The sequence below is a fragment of the Eschscholzia californica genome, unplaced genomic scaffold (assembly GCF_041429995.1).
Source record: "Eschscholzia californica isolate CP2 unplaced genomic scaffold, dmEscCali1.0.p SCAF_4, whole genome shotgun sequence".
Classification (NCBI taxonomy): domain Eukaryota; kingdom Viridiplantae; phylum Streptophyta; class Magnoliopsida; order Ranunculales; family Papaveraceae; genus Eschscholzia; species Eschscholzia californica.
This window is the reverse complement of record NW_028238461.1, coordinates 12,546,159-12,570,407: the sequence shown is the minus strand read 5'-3', so window position 1 is coordinate 12,570,407 and position 24,249 is coordinate 12,546,159. Positions and strand designations below refer to the sequence as shown.

Here is a 24,249-nt window from a genome sequence, read left to right as displayed (position 1 = left end):
TTGACCGTTAAAGGCATCTCAAGAAATATCTCTATTCCATCATCAACACGTCAACACGTCATCTTCGAGATCATAGTTAAGTTTTGCATTGGAGACAATTTTTTACAAAACAAAAAAAAACTCCAAAATTCCTACTGCTACCTAGGCTCCACCGGTTTAAGAGAAAATAAGAGGGTATCCAGAAATGCTTCTATACAGACATGAAATTCTAAGGGTTATTTCCCTAATGGCCCCCAACTTTGTGACCAGCTTCTCGCCTGGTCCCCTACTTTACGAGAAATACCCATATGGCCCCCTTCCGTTATAACACCGTTACTCTCTCTCCTCTATCTCATTTTCTCTCTCTGCCACATCATCTCACCTCGCCACATCATCATCTTCTCCGGCAGGAGTCGCCGGCCGGCCACATTTCCGGCCGGTGACCTTCAAATAAAAAAAAAATTCTCTCTCCTCTCTCTCTCTAGAATTTTTTTTTTTTTTTAAATTTCCTCACCTCTCTCTCTCTAAAACTCCGGCGAAGGGAGCTAGGTCTGTTCGTGAGCAGATCGTCTGCTCACGACCAGACCTTCAAGGTTTTTTTGTGAGCAGATCCGGTCTGCTCACGACCAGACCTAGCTCCGGCGAAGGGAACCCCCTTGGCCGGAGTTTTAGAGAGAGAGAGGTGAGGAAATTAAAAAAAAAAAATTTCTAGAGAGAGGAAAGAGAAAATTAGAATTTTTTTTATTTGAAGATCGCCGACCGGAAATTTGGCCGGCCGGCGACCCTGCCGGAGAAGATGATGACGGGGCGAGGTGAGATGATGTGGCAGAGAGAGAAAATGAGATAGAGGAGAGAGAATAACGGTGTTATAACGGAAGGGGGTCCTATGAGTATTTCTCGTAAAGTAGGGAGCCAGGCGGGAAGCTGGTCACAAAGTTCGGGGCTTAGGGAAATAACCCAAATTCTAAAGAAAAAGAAAAATGGTACCCAGTGAGTTAATGACTTGGATCCTACCGATTCTGCAAAATATATTCCTACTTGTTTGAGTTTCATGACCATTTTTACCTCCAAGAAAAGTTTCCCATTTGAGAACAAATAAAATCTCCCTTCCCTTCAACAAAAAAAAACAAATAAAATCTCCAGTGAGAAGAAAATTCAACACCAAAACATACATACACAAGACAACACAGTCTCTCTCTCTCTCTCTAAAAATATTACTCCTTATACTCCAACTACCCTCCACGTTTCAATTGATTTAATTCTAACATTGGGTTCCTCTGAAAACTGGAGTTTGTGATTTGAGTTTTTCATAAATTGTGTCATTACTGGTTGTTGAACTGTTGTTCCTACCCATTAACAATTAATTCATTCTCTATCTAAAACCTTCATTAATTTGCCGTTTTCTTTAGTATTCATATCTGGGTTTATTTTTAAATCACTAAAAAAAATCACAGTACATGGTTTTTTCTTGGTCTTGAATCATCTAGAGATGGATCTTGAAGGTGGGTCTTTCATAAACCCTAATAAGGTAAGATGGATATTCACTAATTTCTTCAGTTTTGATGTTTCTTTATCAGTTTTTTACTTCTTGGGTTTTCAAATCTCTGTTTTTTTAATCATGGGTAATCTTGATTATTGCAGAAGGAATCATGGAGAACTGTATTAACTTTAGCTTATCAAAGTTTGGGTGTTGTTTATGGAGATTTGAGTACTTCACCTCTTTATGTATTTAGGAGTACATTTTCTGAAGACATTGAACATTCAACAACAAATGAAGAAATTTTTGGGGTTTTATCATTCATATTCTGGACTCTTACTTTGATTCCTTTGATAAAATATGTGTTTATTGTGCTAAAAGCAGATGATAATGGTGAAGGTGGTACTTTTGCCTTATATTCAAAGCTTTGTAGGCACGCTAGGGTTAGTTTTTTGCCCAATTCTCAATTGGCAGATGAAGAATTATCAACTTATAAGAAAGATGGGATTGATCAAATTGGGACTAATAGTAATATTGGGTCTAGGTTAAAATTAACATTGGAGAAGTATAAAGTATTGCAGAGGGTATTACTTGTTCTTGCTTTGATTGGAACTTGTATGGTAATTGGTGATGGAGTTCTCACACCTGCAATTTCTGGTACTTTTGATTAGTTCATGTTTGTTTTTATGTTTTTGATTTGAGATTCTAATTTGATTTGGGGGGTTTTCTTTGTTTGCTAAATTATGTGTTTATGGTCATTTCTGCAGTTTTTTCAGCCGTCTCGGGTCTTGAGGTTTCGATGGCGAAAGAGCATCATAAATGTAAGATCTTTGGGGAAATTTCTTTTACCCTATCATTTATGTGTTTTCAGGATTCAAATTAGCAACCAAATAGTGTTTTCAAGTTAATTGTTGGGTAATGGGTATAGATCCTAAGTCCTCAACCTAAAACCATATTAAACTTCACATAAAAAATTGCTGCATATCAAGCTAGAAGATGAAGTTTTGTTCTTCATATATATATATATATATATATATACTAGTACAAGAATTTTAGGGATTCAAATTGAAGAATTAGAAATACAGATTTTTCTAAGCAGAGGTATTTTTTTCCGGTTTCAACAAGAGGACTAAACATAAATCAGATTTGGACCATTTCAAAAACCTAAACAAGTTTCAACTTTCTAGTCATTTTCATTTTTAAGTAATTTAGTTGTTTTAATTCTTAGACACAGAAATAGTCATATAAAGATATTGTGGAAGACATGTTTGTAAATTGTAATATTAGATGGAAAGCGAAATTGATGTCATCAGGTAGGAGTAGGAGTCGATGAAGTTGGGTAATGGGGGATTAAGCAGCTCATGATAGTGCTACATCGACTCTCTACTTGACTTCCTTGACCGTTCCTTCATTTCATTTAGGCAGTTGACTAGGAATCTCGAAGATATCAAGATCAATACATGACTACTGACGGTCAATTAGGCAGTTGACTAGGAATCTCGTGCTTTTGGCAACGGACTCAGAGTTATTCTTTTTTTGCAGATATAGAGGTCCCTGCTGCCTGTGTCGTACTCGTGTTTTTGTTTGCTCTCCAACATTACGGCACCCACCGAGTAGGATTCCTTTTCGCGCCGATAGTCTTAACATGGCTTTTCTGCATCAGTGGTATTGGTATATACAATATTGTGCACTGGAATCCTCAAGTTTATAAAGCATTATCCCCATATTATATGTATAAATTCTTGAAAAAGACTCAAAAAGGAGGTTGGCTTTCGTTAGGTGGAATATTGTTGTGTATTACAGGTACATTATTCTTTAATAAATTGAACTTTTACTTCACACTGTTTATAGTTGATCTTAATTTTTCGACTATTTCTTTCTCGTTATTGCAGGTTCAGAAGCTATGTTTGCCGATCTTGGACACTTCTCGCAGCTATCAATTAAGGTATGGAATACAATTCTCTTTCATTTAGGAGACGAACAATCTCACTCTAGCTTCATGCTGAGAAATAAGATGGGAATCCATTTATCTTATCACCTTCTACATCTATTGCCGCGATGGAAAATGAAGGGGTTGAGCCTCCACATAAGTTTTTTATTTAGCAAAAAGGCATAAAAAATGACTAAGTCTTCATATCTCTTTTAGTTCTGCCATAGAGAAGTTCTCCCAGGACTACTAAATTTGTTCCTGACAGATGATCGCCATTTTTGCAGATCGCCTTCACCGCCGTGGTTTACCCATCCTTGATTCTTGCCTATATGGGACAAGCTGCTTATCTATCAATGCATCACGACATGGGAATCGACTACCCCGTTGGATTTTATGTATCTGTACCAGGTATTATGGGTTTTCCATTTTCGTCCTTATTTTATTTTCTTTCATCCTGATTTGTTTATAAACGATGAATATGAGCTAATCGGAAGTACGTGATTGTAACATGTCAGAGAGAATAAGATGGCCAATTCTAGTTGTGGCTATACTTGCAGCAGTAGTCGGAAGCCAAGCCATCATAACAGGAACTTTCTCAATCATCAAACAGTGCACAGCCTTAGGTTGCTTCCCAAGGGTCAAAATAGTACATACTTCATCTAAGATTCACGGTCAAATTTACATCCCGGAAATCAACTGGATTTTGATGATATTATGCTTGGCTGTGACAATTGGTTTCAGAGACACAAGACGCTTGGGTAATGCTTCAGGTAAAAATAATACGATAACAAGCTATAAAATCTTATATCAACTTTTCGATTAGCTAGTCTTGATAATTTAGGGCTTACTATTTCTTTAAACCACAGGGTTGGCTGTTATAACTGTCATGCTAGTAACTACGTGCCTGATGTCTCTCGTTATTGTCCTATGTTGGCATCAAAACGTTTTTCTCGCTGTTTGCTTCATATTCTTCTTCGGCACAATTGAAGCACTCTTCTTCACAGCTTCTCTCTTCAAGTTCCTCGAAGGGGCATGGGTTCCGATTGTAATTGCTTTCACTTTTCTTCTTGTCATGTATGCCTGGCATTATGGGACGCTTAAGAAATTCGAGTTTGATCTTCAAAACAAGGTCTCCATCAACTGGCTTCTCGGGCTTGGACCCAGTCTAGGAATTGTTCGGGTTAAAGGAATCGGGCTTGTCCACACTGAACTCGTTTCGGGTATACCAGCAATCTTCTCTCACTTTGTCACTAACCTTCCAGCCTTCCACCAAGTACTCGTCTTCCTTTGCATTAAATCCGTTCCTGTCCCATACGTTCTGCCAGAAGAAAGATTTCTTGTGGGCCGGATTGGTCCGAAGGAATTCAGAATCTATAGATGCATCGTTAGATATGGGTATCATGACATTCACAAGGATGATTTAGAGTTCGAAAAGGATCTTGTTTATAGTATAGCTGAATTTATTCGATCAGGAAAACAAGAACGAAGTCCAGGATCAGAAGAATCAGATAAAACCAGCGAGAAAATGACAGTAGTCGGAACATCTTCTTCACATACCGAAGGCCTCCAAATATGTGAGGATGAGAGAGAAACCAACGGAGTTCAGTCGACAGAGATACAACCTCCGTCACCAATGCCAAGAAAAAGAGTGAGATTTGTGTTGCCAGAAAGTCCGCAAATAGACAGGAACGAGCGAGAGGAGTTGCAGGAACTAATGGAAGCAAGGGAAGCGGGAATGGCGTTCATTCTCGGGCATTCTCATGTGAAAGCGAAAGGCGGATCAAGTTTAGTAAAGAAATTGGCTCTTATTGGGTATGATTTCTTGAGAAGGAATAGTAGAGGACCTACTTATGCAGTAAACATTCCTCATGCTTCAACCCTAGAAGTTGGAATGGTTTGTCATGTTTAAGTTTTGTTCTTCCTTGTTTTATGCATCTTTTTATCATGCAAATTTCTCTATGTTTGTTTGTACATCATATAGGTCAAACCACAGATTTCAAGTACTATTTATTGTGAGATCATTAGATTTGCATTGACAAATCTCAAGAAAAAGAAAGTTTTAGATTCGATCGATCAACGATCGATTTTTTGTAGGATGGTAAAGAATATACTTATAGATCAATATTTGAAAAGAATAATGCCTCTCATTTTCTTGTTAAGTTAAAAGATTTATGTTGCAGATACATTTTGCCTGGCAGCTCATGGGCTGTTTCAGACTCTGTCTATTTGTATGGCTAGACGAAGAAAAATTTGGCAGATTGACCCATGTGGTTCCTCTTAATTTATCTCATGGCAGCTCTACGGCAATCACTCCACCGCCTCTGCCACCACTCCATCAGGCTGTCCATTAGCACACCTCCATAAGCATTATTCCACGACCACTGGAACAACTTTATCAACAAGACTGACCTTCATTCCACCACTATTATCACTGCCACAACTGTCACCACAGCACCACTTCCCACCACCAGCACTTGCCACAACCACCACTGCCACAACATAACCACCACCTCTAATCACCACTACCTTTGGACAAATCCACCACCACTTATCACAGCCACGGAATGTCTAGGCAACACCCAATTTTAGTTTGGAGAAATCTTTTCTGTTTTCTCTGTGAAAAAACCAATCGAACACAACATTTCTCTCTCTTCTCTCTCCTTCCTCTCAACTCTCTATGTCTATCCTCTCACTTAGGCAACATCCAATTGAAGCCAGCCTTCAGTCCTCTGCTGGGGTTGCTCTCCTTCGTGTTGGACGAAAGGTCTCCGAGTATGAAAAACTTTGTCCAACACGAACAGTTTCGAGGCCTAAAAATCTTCGTCCAGTACGCAGAGGTTCACGGGGTTCCCCGTTCATCTGGTTCCTTTCTGTGAAGGGGAACAACGACAATCCCAAAGAGAGCGATGTCGAGGTGGTTGGTGGCGCTCCACGACAAAGGTGTGTCAGAGGGGCACTTTTACAAAAAGAAGAAAGAATCAAAAGTTCCAAAATGAACGACCTTTTAGATTTGTTGCGATCTAAGAAACTACACAACATCTCCTTAGAATTGCTCCTCGCCGACAACAGCTTCGCTAGTTGGTTATGCATCTACTACAAAAATCTGGAGTCACAGATTCAACTCACGGTGGAAGTGAAATCCATTAGTTATTGACTTGTATTAAAAGGCATAAAAGATAAGAATAAGCTTTCACGCCCTTAAGATGGTCACATGGCCTTTAGTGTCCAAGATGTCTTTACAGGTGGTTTATTATCGAATTTGTTCATTTCATGTGTCTATTATCGGTGTATCCATACTCTATATTACATGTAACTGCTCTTGGAGTCTATAAATATATAAAAAGACAATTATTGTTTGTGAAACAAATTTTTTCTATCGGGAACAGGATTGGCATATATTATTCATTTCCCATATTTTATGTTTGGAATTTTTGCAATCCATGTGGGAATCCATATTTTTGCCTCTAGGTGTCTCCACCACCAGAATCACCACCACAACCAAGATATTTTGTAAGAAAATTTAAAGAAAGGTTTTAAATTAAAAAAAATTACTCTGAAAAGCTTGAATTTAAATATCATTACCTGTTATTTTCTTCATTTGTATATTTATTTTATTTAATTTTAAAGATTTTATTGATAATGGAATCTTAAGAATCCAAGGATTTAATTTTGTTGTCAATGACTAAATAAATATAGATTCTATGAGAATTCTTGAGAAGTCTTATAACTAAATAGATTTCTTATAAATAAAGAGATCTCTTATTAATAAACTAAGCAAAATTTCAAAGGATGTGTTTCTTATGATTTCATAGGAAAATGTGATTAGTCACTTGGAAAAATATAAATGATGTTTTATTTATCTGAACATTATTTTTTGGGTGCGCTTTCTTGTTTTCAATATTTGAAAATCTATACAAATCCTGAGATATTCGGTGAAATATCTAATTGTTTTGTACACAAAGTTGGCACTCAAAAAGTATAATTTCCTCGCTAAACTTTGTAATATTGGAAGACAAAAATATTTACTAGCTAGTGATAGGTATAATTTCACAATTGACTTTATTTATCATTATGAAAAGATTGACTTTATGTAAATAACTATTTTATCCATGATATTATCATTTGAAACTTTTAAATTTTGTGTAGCATCTTGTACTCAACTATTTATAAAATGACAATTGATAAGCAAAAAAACAATAAAATTTTATACTGCAATTTTAATGTGATGAATGAAAGTAGGATAGAAGAATACAATATATTTTACAAAATATACCCACAATGTAAGCAAACCTATTTATGTTCTATAGTCTGTTGCGATTCCTTGAGCAAAATGAAATTTGATGTTTATAATAAAGTTTTTGATAGAAAACACATAGAAAAAGAAGAAAGAAGCAAGAGCTAGTTCAAGACATAGCATTCCTTCCCTCAAAAAAGGATTTGCACATATAGTGAAAAATAGGTGATAGGCGCACAACAGGTCTGACTATGGGCACGACACTTTTGTAAGGGATGTCGTGAAATATCTCAAAAAATGGAGATGGAAATATTTAGAGTTATTTCCCTAATGGCCCCCAACTTTGTGACCAGCTTCCCGCCTGGCCCCCTACTTTACGAGAAATACCCATATGGCCTCTTTTTTCCGTTAACTTTAACTTTCCGTCACTCTCTCTCCTCCATCTCTTTTTTTCTCTCTCTGCCATGTCACGCAACATCATCTGTTACGCCACCTCATCACCTTCTCCGGCAGAGGTCGCCGGCAGAGGTCGCCGGCAGAGATGGAGGAGAGAGAGTGACAGAAAGTTAAAGTTAACGGAAAAAGGGGGCCATATGGATATTTCTCGTAAAGTAGGGGGCCAGGCGGGAAGCTGGTCACAAAGTTGGGGGGCCATTAGGGAAATAATCCAAATATTTATTATGATTATTCCTTCTGCAAAAAAAACTTTTCCTGTCCTCATCTCATCTTTAATAGCACCAACAATTCTATTTCATGAATACATTTTTTTTTTTTGTTGAAAATTTCATGAATACATGAACCATTATAAAAAATCATTGAGATAATACTACTATTTTGGTTGCAAGGAATACAAATTCATTGGAGACGAAAGGGAATACAAGATTTTGTAAATTAGATGTGACCCACTGATTAAGAGACAGTACACAAGACTTGGTTAGTCTTCATCTTTCCACCATCACCTACACTTTTGGTCGCCACCGGCCCACCGCCACCTCTCACTTTCTATGTATCTCTTCTCCTTCTCATCACTTCTTTCTCTGTTTCCGCTAAGGGGAAGAAAAGGAGAGGGCAGAGAGAAATGAGTTTTGTGATGGCGATCAGAAGTTGTGGCGGCCCGAGATAGAGGTGGATGTAGTGATGATGACGAAATCACCCCAATCTTGTACTATACACCTCAAATCATTAGATTTAAGCCTTAGTTAACTAAAAAAGTTTATATTTTCCCAGAGGGTGCTTTTAGAGACACCGGGCCAAAAGACTGTTAGCATCCGTAAATTTTAATGACTTGGGTCAATGACCATTGACCCGAGTTCTCTATAAGCACCGGTTTGTAATGTTGGTGTTTTTCTTCTAAAACAAAACCCTAGGTCGAGGCACTAAGAAAATTACTACTTGAAAAGATAGATCATGTTCTGGTAAACTCCCTGGAGATGTACTCAGTAACCCAATTAAATCCTCCCTAACCCCTAAATCATTGCCATTGGGACTCCTTTGAAACCCTAGATTCCGGCTTTCTGGAGAATATGATGCAGCAAAATTATGACTTTCTTCCACAGTAACATGACTTTTATAAAGGAGCTTGAATTGAACCAACCCACTTCCCCATATTTTGATTTGAGTTTTGGACCCCATCTTCTATCACATATGGAGAACCAGAGCTTGCTATTTGAATCACAGAGGGAAGATAATCGTTTGGAATTGTACAACAAAATGAAGTAATCTCAGGAGGTGATAAGAATGAGAGGATGCAAAATTGAAGTCTACAGGGAAAACTGTGAACCTAATTGCTGCTTCAACTGATAGACTTTCTTCTTCATTTCTAGAACATTGATGATTCAAATTCGCCATTTTGTTCAGAGAAGGTAAACTGAAAATTTTATCACTTTGGAGAAGAACTATTGATGGATTGAAGAAGAGATTTTAGCGAGAGAGAAAGAAAGAGAAGTGTCGGAAGTAATAAGAGTAGAAGAAGATATCTGGGATCAGAAGGGAATCGTTCTGATTCTTCATTTTGTGAGAGATGGATGGAAGGGTTACGGTTAACTCCACTTGACCGGTGCCTACATAGTTGGACGGTGCTAATAGAGAAAGGAGCGGTTGGGCATGGTGCTAATAGAGATGGATGCTAACAGCATTTTGGCCCGGTGTCTTTAGAAGCAAGATTGCCTTAGAAACGATATTAAAATTGTAGGCAAAGTGGGTGCCCATAACAGCACGAGTCGACAGAAGAAGAGCTCCCCGAGTAATATTGACTTTACCCATGAATGTGGTGGGACCCACAACAAATGTGGAGTATTGGATAAGGACAAGCTGCCACCTAATTTTTTGCCACCTCATCCACTAAGCATGCGTCTATCAGATAAAGGGGGACCCACAATTAACGCGTCCACATCTGTTCTCTAACCAAACTACCCAATTATATCTGACGTGGCAAATCTGACCTAATAAATTTCAATGACGTGTATTTAATCTTAACTGTTAATCTTACGCGGACAGACATTTAAGAACGGACGGTGTTCGTGGCGCACGACTATCAACACACGTTTACTTTGTGATTGTGATGTGGAAAATAGTGTGTCAACGAGGAAACCGTTGAAATTCTTGGCTGGCTCAAACTTGTTCACCCCCTTAGTTCACTACTAATTACCAAATGTGTCAGATCTTAATTTCCCTTTTGTTTGACGGTGACTAGTGGTGTTTATCGTCAACAACCCTTAGTAGGAGTGATAAAAGGTATAATTATCAAAAGTGTCAGATCTTAATTTCCCTTTTGTTTGACGGTGACTAGTGGTGTTTATCGTCAACAACTCTCGGTTAGAGTGATAAGAGGTATAATCTTTCACCCTAGAGGTCAAGAGTTCGAGACACGCTGAACAATTCAAAAAAAAAAAAGACTAGTGGTGTATATTGTGTCAAACCGGTCCGCTCAATAAACACCACTACCGTGACACATGCCAACATATCTGAGGTGGCCACAATAAGTTGGGACGTGTTTAAAAAAACAAGAAAACTTTCCGCATTACAACTAAAATGATTTTTTCGTTTCTACAAAAAAAATCAATTAAAATGATTTTTCAAAATATAACTTAAAAGTATCTCAAACTCATTTTTATTTACTTCTAGAAACTGATTTTTAGAGAGAGAGAAAGCCAAGCATTTGATTGTCTTTCCAGCAAAGGAAGAGCTCTTTTGCCGAAATCCCCTTCGATTTTGGATGGGGAGATGTCCTTTTAAGTTATTTTTTGTTTTAGGTTTGAATTAAAAGTTGTTCTTTTCTCTCTGAGAGAGAGAAAGGTCGATGCTGTTATCACCAGAGATGATGGACAAGAGAGACCCACAACAAATGAAAGTGTACTTTTAATTTTAAGTCCTTCTCTTCCCCTCATCAAACCCACTTCTCTTCACAATGTGAATCATCTTGTTTCATATATCTCTCACAATTGAAAGGCAGAGAGAAAGTAGTCGAATAAGAAGTGAATCTTAACAAGTAGTGATTAAAGATAAAGCATACATATGATGAAGCAAATAGGGCGTCCGATTACCTGGCTAATTGGCAGACCGATTTATAGTTGTTAGAGATTCTCATTTCAAAATTCCTATTGAAGCCAGGAGGATTATGGAAGACGAAAGGTCGAGTAAATTTTATGTAAGAAATTTATCTTTTACTTTTACTCCCTCACTCACTGTAACTATTGCGAAAAAAAAAAAATGTTAATAGTCTTGTAGAATTATGAGTTTTTGAGGCAAATTACTACAATGACATTTTGGATGACATCTTTGCATACATAAATGTAATGTGGGCACTTTTCTTTTTTTGATAAAAATGGCTTTAGTCTTATTTATTCATTCAAATTTTCAGCTACGAATACATTTGAGATTAAATCCAGTTGTAACACAAAAAAACACCAATTCTAACACTCTTACAATGCATTGTGAGGGATTTAAGTCCTCCACTGCTTAAAATGTTTAAGCATGAAAGCCTCTTTTACTAGATAATGAGTAATCTTATTGTGCTCTCTAGGGGTGGTTTTTAGCTAACCTCAGTCCCATTGAAACCGCTTTTGCTTCCGCCTCAAGCGCATTTCCTGTAATATAACACTCCGTTTCAGCAGTCATGAATGAGTTGTTACAGCTTCTCATAACCACATCTGATGCCCCCTCTCCATTTTTGTATGATCCATCCACATTCACTTTTACTTCATCTTCCATTATCACACCCCTTGTTGCTCTATGTGAATTACTTTCCACATTAGTACAAGTGATGTCCCCATTTTCCTTTAAGTTAGTTTCATAGACCACACACAAGTCAATTGCCTCTTTAATGTGGACATTATATATGAGTAACTATATCTTTAATATGATTCTATTCAAAATTTTCAGCAATTAGGTATCACTTATACATGGTACAACAAGGCTACACCACCCGCTTCCTGTGACTCTCACTTGAACTGCATGTGAGAGAAACAAGAGTTTCTTTCTCTACGTGACTGAACATGTGAGGAAAGAGATATTCTTGTTTTTCTCACATGTGGTTCGAGTGGGAGACCCAGAAAACGAGCTGAGTATACTTTTTATATACAGTATCCTATCAGATTTATGTGCAATGGAGGCATGATTAAGATTCGCACCGAAGTATTTCGCATATACTGAAAAGTTAGCTGAGTAGTTCACTAGATCACCTATATGATACTGCATACCCAAAATTTCATCTATAGTCTTATAGGTTATTGGACGGAATTCTTCTTCTTCGATTTTTTTGGTACTTACAAAATTAATGGGAGGTTACTCGTGTGAGTGACTGTTTTAATTTGATTTTGGATCTATTTCTATATGATTCATTCATATTCATTATTCAAACATGTCTGATTGAGACAATAAAAGAAGCACCACCTAAATGTGGTGTTACTAGACTTTTGAAAGGGGAATTGCTATCTATTCCACCTACTTTAGATGTGTGAGGGTCATGATAAACTATCTGTGTGGTGGAAATGTAATAAAATTCAATAGAAAAATGAGCTGAAACTTTCAATAATAACAAGTCAGACACACCTGGACAAAGAAATTTTAACCCAAGAGTGTAGGAGGATCTGACTCAGGTCAAACAATCCTATCTTAAGTCCAAATTATTTTCAATTAAACATGATAGTTGACAACTTATCTTATTGGATCAAATGTTCTTTCAGTCCTACCTCACCAATATTTATGTCTCTCTGTCTCCACTCTTTTTCGATTTTATTTGTATCTCGCAATATTGACTCCATCTTTAACAAAATTATATGAAATAGTTCGCGTTCTAGTAGTTACCCTTTCTAAATCCCATGAGTAAGAACTAAGAAGTCATAAAATATTAAACTCTCTCGATTAACATCCTTCGAGAGTCATTGTATGATACTGATTACTTCATGGAAATACAATATGAGGATTGGATAAACACATATTCCTTTAATTACATAAGCTAAATCTCACGCATATTCCACCTCCACCAAGAAAACCCATGCATGAGCGGTCGAACTCAAAATCGAGATGCAGATCTCAACTCACATATATTCAAAACTCGATATATTTGACAAAAATATGTCATAAAATTTGACATTAGTTATTTCTTCAATAATTGATTGCTTGAAATAATGGTGTGATGATTCCGAAAGAGAAAATAAAAATCATGTTCTTTCATCTTTATTACGAAATTGAACGTTACTATGTTTGTGTTTGTTTTCTTTTCACATACAAAAAATTGAGATACATATATTTGTGCTCGTCTAGAAAACGTTTTAAGAACTGTTTAGAAAGAAAATATTTTTCCCTTTTTTTTAATTAGTTTTTTTTTCAAAGGCCACTGGAATAAGGGCTAATTGTCTGTATAAGCGAAAGGTCGCAAATGAAGTACGATAAATTCAGGGACTATGTCGACTTTAATATTATTTTACTTAATTTTATAATGGTTAATAAGCTTTAACACATATTAGTTCATAATAAAGTATACATATGAAACCAGTCTCAAATCTCTAATTATCTTCTTTTGACCTAAATTAGTTGATTAAATATTATAAATTTTGTAAACTTACTTTTCAAGGACAATATTGGATGATAATCTTGTTTAATGAGCTAACTCCAAAACCTTATTTACTTTTGAATGCATATAATATTAACAATATCGTGGCAACATCTTTCTAACGGGTTATTTAGATATTGTTAATTTCATAATTTAATTAGTATATGGAGCACTTCTCATTAGTTTTAGTACTAATCTTTCAATATTGTTTAGTTGTCTTACATTCTTAGTGAATTTGAACTTGTCGTTGTTATCTTCGTTATCTTGGTCAATTTGTCAAATAGAAAACCACTGTCTAGGCCCAGATATAAATTTTCGATTATGTCTATTTCCCAATGTATCTTGTTAATATTTGGAGTTTGGGATGAGCTCCTTTCCATTGTTTATAATGTATAATATCACAAAATTTTCAAGCTACATTGAAAGATAGTGCAAGTTGAGTTATAATATCTTTCAACAAAAAAAAAAAAAAAAAGAGTTATAATATAGTACTAAATTATTAGGTACAAATACATATTTTATGGGCTTACCAAAATTTCTAGTTAGGGTTTGGCTGTCCATGAGTCTTATCATTTGATTTAAAAGGCTAGGCGGTTTGGGGTATGCAGTTTGGTTGAGGGCATAAAGATATTAGGTCAATTTAGTTTGTTACATATTGGCTAGAGAACAATTTTACGTTAAAGACAAAAAAAATGTCATCCCTATTACAACATCTAGAAGTATTGAGACACTTAAAAAAATTGCGTAAGGTCGTAGGTAGTGGTGAGTTGAGGGTGGTGGTCGCCTGGGCGGATTTGGTGGTTGGTGTCAGAGGTAGTGGTGAAAATGAAGAAGGGATGAAAAAAGACTTGTTGATTTTTGGGTCTTAACATTAGGTTGTCCTCAAGTCAATTTAGACAAAACTAAATTGTTGTATAGCTTTTATACACTGGATCCAAAACTCTATGCCCCATAGCACCCAAAAACCACGGATCCAGTTGTCTGTGTCAAACTTGCGAAAGTCTAAAAGATATAGATATGTCTTTAACTTAGACTTACAACAAATTGGGTGTTATCGATAACATAATAGAATACAATGATCTCTACTTTCTAAACACCACCACTACTCGACCACCACCAACACTATGTTTCTCCTTTGTCCCTCTCCCCTTAATTTAGAGATAGTGAGAGAGACAATGAGAGAGACGGAAAAAGACTGAGTGAGCGAGAGAGAGAGAGAGAAAGAGCACGAGAGAGCTTCTGTGGTGGTGGTGGTGGTGGTGGTGGTGGTGGTGGTGGTGGTGGTAGTGGTCCCAATGGTAGTAAAGGGGTAAGAACAAACTCGTAAAGTTTTGGGACTTCAATTAAATTTGCTCCTTAATTATATTTTCTCACCCAAATTCTTATATTCCCCTCAACTTTTGTATGCTCCACCCAAAGTAGTAGACATTTGTTTTACCAAGATTGGATAACCATTGGGCCCATTTAATACCTTTCACGTTATCCAATTGGATATTCCTAATCCTTTTAAACTTTTATGTAATTAGATGTAAAAACTATGTCTAATTAGGTAATTAATCCTAATCGGTTTAACTAAATGAGTAAATCTCTTTCTAAACCGTGGTTAGTTGTTAACTCAACCATAAAGACTTTTTTCTAACTTCAACTCTCTTCTCATATATAAATAGTTTTTCCTCATTTTATCCTGCATTTCGTTTCTCCGTTGAACAAAAACGCGAAACCTCAATTTTCCGACGGTTTCTTTGTCATCAAAGTGAAATATCTCGCCGGATTCCGACTAAATATTCGTTCTAACTCGCTCAAAAATCTCACCTGAACCCTAAACCTTGTAAGTTATATTGGTCAAAGCTTCATCACTTTTGTGATCTTCTATTAGTCGGTGCGTTATTTTCTTTTACTCAAGTTCTTTTTTTTGACGTTGTACTTTGAATAATTGAATTTAGGGTTTTCACTTTGTTTTGTTTCGTGAATCTGAAGTTTCGTGATTTTTGTAGGAGATGGATCGGTACGTTGTGGTAGAAGTTCGGTGATCGGCTTTTATCTTATTTTATTTCAGGTGAGATCTTCGTTGTTGGATTCTATGTTCTCTCTCTGGGTTTCTTTTGAGATTTTGAGATCTCAAATCTAGGTTTTATTTTTATTCATAGATGTTATTGAAATCTCGATTATTCTGTTTTAATGTTCTAGTTTGAGGGAAATTTAGTTTTGGGTTCATTAACGATGGTGACAAAAAAAAAGGCCTTTTTGGGGTGAAGTTAGGAATCAGAATTTCTTACCAAAAAAGAAGGTTCATTTATCTCTTAGAAAGAAATCTGGAAGTATCTTTTCTGAAGAAAGGAAAAAAGTTAGGGTTTCCCTTAGACCTTATCCTTTAAATTAGTGAGAGTGGGTTTTTGTTTATTCCTTGGGAGATTAATGTCATTTTCTATCTCCACTTAGAATTGACATTGTTTCTGTAGATGGTCAAAAGAGATAAGGAGAACATTTGACACGCATGATTTACTGTTTCTGAATTTATTATAAAATATTTTTGATGTGAAAGTAAAATGCTTATCTATTTTGGTGTTTTGATTTGATTCCGATCTTTAATTAATGTAAGATTGTAAGATAATATATGCGTTAGAAGAAATTTGGGGGTGGGTTTTCTATATGTAAGACAGAAATGAGGATAAAGTTATCCTATACCTCGGCTTAGAGGTGTTTGTCCTTTAACCATGTCCGGTGGACACTAAACAGACAGAATATAGTACACGTGCAGAAACACCAAGTAGCTGCTTTCAGCACATGTAAGCATATGTATGGGTGCGATGGAATATGGCAGGTTGAACAATGTTCGTAGCTTGTTGTTTTGATGTGTGTGTAGTCTATTTTTGTTCCATATTCTTAGGTGTCCAACGTAACTTCCAGTGCATGTATGTGGAATTAACCACTCTAGCTTTTCATTCCATAAAAACTCTGTTAGGTCCACTTTCACTTGTGAAGGAAATTTATGGATGGAAACAGAGCATGCCTTGTAGAAGAATAATAGGACAGTATAGACTGTACATTATAACATGAGATGTTGAGGACTCTCTTGGTCCATTTGGTGGGTTAGATTTTCTCTTCTTTGATTTTTACAAGAAGGTAAACCATTTTTTTTCTAGTGAAGGGAATGTTTTTCTACTGTTCATTAGGTCCTTGTTATATGATTTGTAGTTGTCAATTTCTTTTTATGTTTATGAGCTTGTCTTATGTAGGAGACAGGACAGTACATGTATATGCTGTTGTAAGAATGTCTCCTGTCCTTAATGGAAGTCCAGGTCTTTTGTTGTATGACTTACTACTCGTGCACTATAAGCCCCCTGTATGTCTGCTTATTAACTATCGATCTAGTTGGTACTGATACTTGTGTGTGCCATATGATTGCAACTTTCAGGGTTATTTGATTTTTAGTTCTTGTATTTGTTGGTAATAAGGTCCATTTCTTTTCAGGAACTCTGAGAGATCAACATTTTTTTAACTAAGGTATTTGTGGTGGAGAACAGATTGTCAATCATAAAGTTACTCTGCATTTGCTTGGCTTGATATCAGGATTGGCAAATAATTCTCGGAAACTATGGTTTCAAAATCATGTGCAAACATTTTGGACATGGCTTCTGAGGACCTACTGGATTCTCCTCGAGCATCTAGATCACTTCCACGGGTGATAACTGTTCCTGGAGTTATATCAGACTTGGAAGGTGACGAAAATAATGATGGAGAGTCAGATGCTCCTTCAAGTGTGTATCGTGAGCGAAAAATTATTGTGGCAAATGCGCTACCCCTGCATGCTGAAAGAGATGAACTAAATCCTAAAGGCTGGTCCTTTAGGTTGGATCAAGATTCCCTTTTGTTACAAATGAAGGATGGTTTCTCATCAGAAACTGAGGTTATTTATGTGGGTTGTCTGAAGGTTGATATAGATCCATGTGATCAGGAAGAAGTCGCGCAGAAACTGCTGGAAGGTTTCCGGTGTGTCCCGACATTTCTTCCTCCTGACCTTCATAGAAAGTTCTATCATAAGTTCTGTAAGCAGCAGTTGTGGCCCCTTTTCCATTACATGTTACCAATTTGCCCAGACCACGGTGACCGCTTTAACAGGTCACTGTGGCAGGCTTATGTTTCCGCGAATAAAATATTCGCAGATAAAGTAATGGAAGTAATTAATCCCGACGAAGATTATGTTTGGATTCATGATTATCACCTAATGGTCCTCCCAACCTTCTTAAGGAAACGATTTAAGCGAGTGAAACTTGGGTTCTTCCTTCATAGTCCATTCCCCTCATCAGAAATCTATAGGACTCTGCCGGTAAGGGATGAAATTTTGAAGTCACTGTTGAACGCAGATCTAATTGGGTTTCATACATTTGATTATGCACGACACTTCCTTTCTTGTTGTAGTAGGATGCTAGGTCTTGACTATGAATCTAAGCGAGGTCATATTGGTCTTGAATACTTCGGACGCACAGTTTACATAAAAATTCTGCCTGTGGGTGTTCATATGGGCCGACTCGAATCTGTGTTGAATTTTCCTTCTACACATACCAAAATTAAAGAGATTCAAGAAAGGTTTGATGGTAAAAGATTGATTGTGGGTGTAGATGATATGGACATTTTTAAAGGCATAAGTCTAAAGTTATTGGCTGTGGAGCAGCTTTTGCAGCAGCACGCTGAATTACAAGGGAAACTAGTCTTGGTTCAAATTGTGAAACCAGCTCGTAGCACGGGGAAAGATGTCCAGGAAGCAAAGAAGGAGACTTATATAACTGCAAAAAGGATCAATGAGACTTATGGTTCTCCGGGTTATTCCCCAGTCATCGTGATAGACCAACCTATTCCTCTTTACGAGACAATTGCATATTATTCTGTTGCAGAATGTTGCATAGTAAATGCTGTGAGAGATGGGATGAACCTTGTCCCGTATAAGTACGTAGTTTGCAGGCAAGGCACCCCACTTATGGATGAAGCTATGAATATAAGTGTGGCATCACCTCGAACGAGCATGCTTGTCGTTTCCGAGTTCATTGGATGCTCTCCATCTTTAAGTGGAGCAATTAGGGTTAACCCTTGGGACATTGATGCAGTTGCTGATGCCTTAAGTTTGGCCTTCACTATTCCCGAAGCAGAGAAGCAATTGCGACACGAGAAGCATTATCGTTATGTAAGCACCCATGATGTGGGCTATTGGGCTCGTAGTTTCATGCAAGACTTGGAGAGAGCAACGAAGGATCACTTCAGTAAACGCTGCTGGGGCATTGGTTTTGGTCTGGGCTTTAGGGTTGTTTCTCTATCTCCAAATTTCAGGAAGCTGTCGATTGAGCACATTGGCTCTGCTTACAAGAAAACCAGTAGGAGGGCAATATTCTTAGATTATGATGGCACTATTGTGCCAGAGAACTCTATTCTTAAAACTCCCAGTAAGAAAGTTATATGCATTTTGAACGACCTCTGTAATGATCCCAAGAACATTGTTTTCATCGTTAGTGGAAGAGGGAAGGATTCTTTGGGTAAGTGGTTTTCTCCATGTGAAAAGTTAGGTGTAGCAGCTGAACATGGGTACTTCATAAGGTATGCTCGCTCTTTCCACTTTTGAACATTCACTTTCCCACTTCTAATTTTACTGTGATTAGTGAAGTTACTAGTTATCTGCTTTTCTTTTTCGTAGGTGGGGCAAAGGCTCTGACTGGGAGACCTGCAACTTAGCTGCTGATTTTGATTGGAAGAGAATGGCAGAGCCTGTGATGAGATTATACACAGAGACAACTGATGGGTCCTATATAGAAGTTAAAGAGAGTGCATTGGTATGGCACCATCAAGATGCCGATCCTGATTTTGGATCCTGTCAAGCCAAAGAACTCCTGGACCATCTGGAAAACGTTCTAGCAAATGAGCCCGTGGTTGTCAAGAAAGGTCATCATATTGTCGAAGTTAAACCCCAGGTCATTATTTCATGCATTTTACTCCTATTTATCTTCCTCCTCTCAGGTTTCCAAGTTTGTTATCCCTATGGTGTTTTGATGATCAACTATTGATTTTCAGGGTGTGAGTAAAGGTTTAGTTGCAGAAAAACTTCTCTCGACTATGGTAGATCGAGGGCAACCACCTGACTTTGTGATGTGCATTGGAGATGACAGATCTGACGAGGACATGTTCGAGACAATATCAAAAGCAATCTCATGTCCGTCTCTGCCAGTGGCTCCAGAGATATTTGCATGCACAGTAGGGCAAAAACCAAGCAAAGCCAAATACTACCTAGATGATACAAGTGATGTTGTGAGAATGCTCGAAGGCCTCACTAATACTTCAGATACAAAACCTGCATATAACCCTCATGTTCAAGTTTCATTCGAAAGTGTTTATTGAGATGCACAAAAGCGAAATGGTGTTCATATGAAGATAGAGTTGCTGCTTCTGTATAGACGGGATTTCTTATTACGCTTCTCGAGGAGGAACTCCTACTCGAACGTTAACTTAACTTGAAGATTCATATCGGGGTTTAAGCGGGTCAAAAATATGTTTCTTTTGTGATGACAATATGTTTCTTGGGAGCTACTTAGTTGAACTCATTTTCCGCCTTGTAGATGCAGACTGGCCCGACTGGGAGAATCAACATTATTGAAAGATATACCAGGTTTGTGTTCCTCAACTCTCTTAGTTAGAAGTTTATCTCATATTCAGCTTGTGTTTTCCTTTTTTCGATGTCGAGAGTCTGGTGTTATCGATGTCGCAGATGATGCCAGGTCCAATCAAATTTGTATAGTACACTTTTTCTTATACATAAAATGGTTTCAGGAATGAAAAACTGGAGAAAATTATCTTTTACTTGGTTGCGTGCATTTTTAGTTGTTAGAGTCCCAAATGGGTATAGAGAATTCCTATATATACTATCTCAGAGAAGATCTTAGAGCAAGTCCAACCCCAGCCGGGCTGAGGCCAATAATTCAAATTATTGGCCTCAGCCCCCCGCTCCAAGCCCAGCCGCTTGGAGCGGAGGCTGGGGCTCGGTGCTCAGTCGCCCCTAACATTAGGGGCGACTGAACACCGACCCCAAGTGACAACGGTCACTTGGGGGGACAGATCTGGCCGTTGGTTTATCCAACGGCCAGATCTACCCTTTTTTTTTAAAAAAAAAAAAAATATTAAACAATTAAAAAATTAAAATAAACTTAAAAATCAAAATGCATTTTTGTAATTCTAATTAGTTTGAATTTTTTTTTCAAATTCTAGAAAAACTTAAATATTTTAGTAATTAAAATAAATCCCACCAAATGTTGGTCCCCGAATAAATTTTTTTCGAAAAATAGTTCAAATACGTATTTTATATATACATAAAATCACACACGTTTTTCGCACACCAACTAAAAGTGCACACACGTGTTTCCCACATGAACAAATTTTCGGCCTCAAGAGAGGCTGGGGTTGGAGCTGAATTTTAGAGGCTGAGCTGAGGCCAATAATTTTAGGTGAAAAAATGGTTTTTTCGGCCTAAGACAGGCTGGGGTTGGACTTGCTCTTACTGTCTTATCTTTCACGTGGTATTCGATTAGTAATTAGTAGAACGACCGCAAATATAGTTAAGTTTATCTATTTGTGCATCGTTATTGGCACTTTATCATACCGAGTAAATAAACCCGAAACAAATATTTAGTTGATATGGAATTATAGATTGGGTTGGTTGGGTTTGTAAATGTAAGATCAGAAGGATATGAATGTCTTGAATACATGTGTCTAGTCTTGGGAAACTACTCTTTATCTTCTTGATTTTATGACCTTTAAGTTCATATTTTTTGTATATTGTATGTACATGAAATGGAGCAAAAGAGCAGCTTTGGTATAGTCTCTCATGCTTAAATGTTATCTGTAGCACTATTAGGTGCATACTAATCTGAATCCTACTTTTTTCACGAAAAGCATTCCTACATTTAATCGCGAGTCTAATTTGAATCTAATCTTTTAAACCAAATAGGTCCAAAATCAAACTGAATAGAGCCATTAGATGAATCAGAACTTCTGAAACCTGGCTTGAGTTGATCGAGATTTTGATCCAGATTTTGATCGTAGTTGGGAACCTTGGTTTGTCCGCAATCACCCTAGTTGCAGGGGACCATATCTCTTACACATCTGGCCAATGGCAATGTCAAGAATCTACCCTATTTTAAGATCAGGGTGATTGAAATATTTCATGCAGTCTTGCCTTCTTGGCATAGGACCACATTTTCTATGTAATTTGTCTTTTTAAAAAGAGTTATTTCTTTTCTGGCCCCCTACTTTGTGACCAGCTACCTTCTTGGTCCCCCTATTTTTCATAAATTCAAATTTGACCTCCTATTTTCAAGTAAATGCCATAACTACCCTTCCTAATTTCAAACTAAAATATCAAAAAAAGGGATATTTCCATCTCATTTATTTTCAAGTAAATGTCATTACTACCCGGAAGTTTTCTTTTTCAAAAATATTTTTATATTTTTTTTGATAGTTTTATTTTGAAATTAAGAAGGGTAGTTGTTGCATTTACTTGAAAATAGGGGGTCAAATTTGAATTTATGAAAAATAAGGAGCCACGAAGGACACTTGTCACAAAGTAGGGGGTCAAAAAGAAAATAACTCTTTTAAAAATTGGCAAATGAGATCTCCAATATATATGTCATATTTTCTCTCCATATTTCCTATTCTTATTCTTTTTATTTTTGTTTAAACATTTTCTCTCTCCAATCCTCCTACTTTTCTTTTCTAAAACATTATCGCCTTACATGTTGTTGGTAAATTTTTGATGAAAAAGATGGGTTTTCAGATAGTCTTTCAAAAAGATAGAGAGGGCAAAAATATAATCGATTTCAGAATATTTGTATAGAGAGGAAAAATTTACAGAAAATTTTTTAGAGAGAGAGGTAGAATTTTCAGAAAAAATTTAGAAGGGGAGAGGAAGATTAGTTTAGAGAGAGAGGAAAGATAATCAACATTCATGGTTCTTTGAAGGTTTTAAAGAGATAAAGAAAACGAAAAGAGAGAGTTCGCCATGTGGGATCTCAAAATTTCGGCCAAAAATTTCGAATTTTCAAATTAGGGGCAAGTGGAGAAGAAAAAAAAATGAAAATCTGGAAACAATGAGTTGTCTGACATTTGGACTGAAAACTCATTTCTGACCGGGAATGGACTGCACACTCATTTCCCCCTAATTTTGGATCCCTCACTCATTTTTTTCGTATATACATTGTGGGTGTTATTAGTTGTGGGTATATTACTTAAATCTTAATTTATTTTTCTTTTTAGAAAAGATTTTTTTTGATCAAATTTTTAGAAAAGATTTGATGGGGAGATGCCATTGTTTAAGATCATCAAATTTAATACTATTGGGTGGTGACGTGCTGTGATTGAAATAATGGGGATTATGATCACGAACTTATAATTGGAATATATTAGGAAAAAAATGTAAGGTTAAGGATGTAATTATTCCAAAATTCATGGTGTATATTTACATTATGTCCTCAAATGTGTGGAGAAGAATAAAGGAATTCTCCTATTAGGGTCCGTTTGATACGTGTGAAAATAAGGTGGGAAAATCGATTTTCGTACGAAAATCGATTTTCCGGCGTTTGATTCAACCAAAAAAGTGTGAAATCAGTTTTCTGATGGAAAAAAAGGTAAGAAAAAGATCCAAATTTTTTTCCCATCCTCCACATGTGAAAACCGTTTTCTCACATCTCACCAAATTACACGCTCTCTCTCCTTCCGTATCCACCCCTCCTTTCTCTCTCAAGCTTTCAATATGTTTCTCTTTCCCTGTAAACCCAAATCAAACAGTGAGGGCTCTCTTGTTTTTGTTGGATCTTCATAGTTTAGATGAAAATGAAGGAGACTATGTTGCTGGTGTATGCATTAAGCTACCAAAAAAAGTTGATCCTATGGACAAGGATTCAAAGAACCAAGTCTTGACAATGGCTTCTCTTTGCCACTCCAATGAAGCAAACTAACATTACCAACATGTGAAGATTTAAAATTTCCAACAATATTATCATCACCAAACCCATATTAACAATCAATTTATTTAACTTCACCACCAAAACCTAATAAAAATGGTGGAAGTGAGATAAAGTGGATTTCTTCCATTAAAAACCCTATGTTGAAATTCCATCCAACTTTCAATTCTTCTTTTATACTGTAATTCCATCTCTAAGTTTAATTAGATCCCTTAGCATTAATGTGTTGAAATACCATGGATTCCTTCCATTAGAAACCTTGGATCTCTTCCATTAGAAACCCTAGGTTTCGTCCATTAGAAATCCCAAAAAGAAATCTTCAATGGCTGAGTAATTAATTAAGTTTGGGTCGGACTTTAATTGGGGATGTTATAAAAGCACCCACTCTTTTTCATCAATTAGCGTCCATTTTTTTGTGTAAACAGGGTGCCAACATCGATAATGGGAGTGCTCTCAGAGTTTTCTTCAAATTTTCTTATACTCTATCAAACAGCTAAAAATGTATTGTGATAAGAAAATTATCATTTTCTTTCCCACAGAAATAGAGTGATTTTCTTACTCAATTATTTTCACATGAATCAA

The 24,249-nt window shown here is 36.7% G+C and overlaps 2 protein-coding genes across 3 annotated transcripts; both read left to right on the top strand.

The window, feature by feature from the left end:
- The first annotated feature begins 976 nt into the window (after positions 1 to 976).
- Positions 977 to 5,518, top strand: LOC147542801 (potassium transporter 6-like). Its single transcript, XM_086632735.1, has 8 exons — positions 977 to 1,507; positions 1,621 to 2,113; positions 2,224 to 2,277; positions 2,999 to 3,259; positions 3,349 to 3,401; positions 3,671 to 3,794; positions 3,902 to 4,156; positions 4,253 to 5,518. Exons 1-8 carry the CDS (start codon positions 1,469 to 1,471, stop codon positions 5,293 to 5,295), a joined length of 2,322 nt encoding a protein of 773 aa, XP_086488861.1. The 5' UTR covers positions 977 to 1,468; the 3' UTR covers positions 5,296 to 5,518.
- A 9,647-nt stretch (positions 5,519 to 15,165) lies between these two features.
- LOC147542800 (putative alpha,alpha-trehalose-phosphate synthase [UDP-forming] 9) lies at positions 15,166 to 20,512 on the top strand. Of its 2 annotated transcripts, none has more exons than XM_086632733.1 (5): positions 15,166 to 15,500; positions 15,667 to 15,728; positions 17,144 to 19,258; positions 19,356 to 19,629; positions 19,730 to 20,512. In XM_086632733.1, exons 3-5 carry the CDS (start codon positions 17,268 to 17,270, stop codon positions 20,051 to 20,053), a joined length of 2,589 nt encoding a protein of 862 aa, XP_086488859.1. In that variant the 5' UTR covers positions 15,166 to 15,500; positions 15,667 to 15,728; positions 17,144 to 17,267; the 3' UTR covers positions 20,054 to 20,512. The 2 variants fall into 2 exon arrangements, with proteins under 2 accessions (XP_086488859.1, XP_086488858.1); XM_086632732.1 differs by having other exon boundaries at positions 15,166 to 15,551.
- The last annotated feature ends 3,737 nt before the right edge of the window (positions 20,513 to 24,249 follow it).

Bases quoted from the DNA above. Each gene is read 5' to 3' on its own strand.
- LOC147542800 (XM_086632733.1), top strand. From the start codon at position 17,268: ATGGTTTCAAAATCATGTGCAAACATTTTGGACATGGCTTCTGAGGAC. The intron at 19,259-19,355 runs GTATGCTCGCTC...TCTTTTTCGTAG, and splicing joins GAACATGGGTACTTCATAAG to GTGGGGCAAAGGCTCTGACT. The intron at 19,630-19,729 runs GTCATTATTTCA...ATTGATTTTCAG, and splicing joins TTGTCGAAGTTAAACCCCAG to GGTGTGAGTAAAGGTTTAGT.
- LOC147542801 (XM_086632735.1), top strand. From the start codon at position 1,469: ATGGATCTTGAAGGTGGGTCTTTCATAAACCCTAATAAG. The intron at 1,508-1,620 runs GTAAGATGGATA...TGATTATTGCAG, and splicing joins CTTTCATAAACCCTAATAAG to AAGGAATCATGGAGAACTGT. The intron at 2,278-2,998 runs GTAAGATCTTTG...CTTTTTTTGCAG, and splicing joins GGCGAAAGAGCATCATAAAT to ATATAGAGGTCCCTGCTGCC.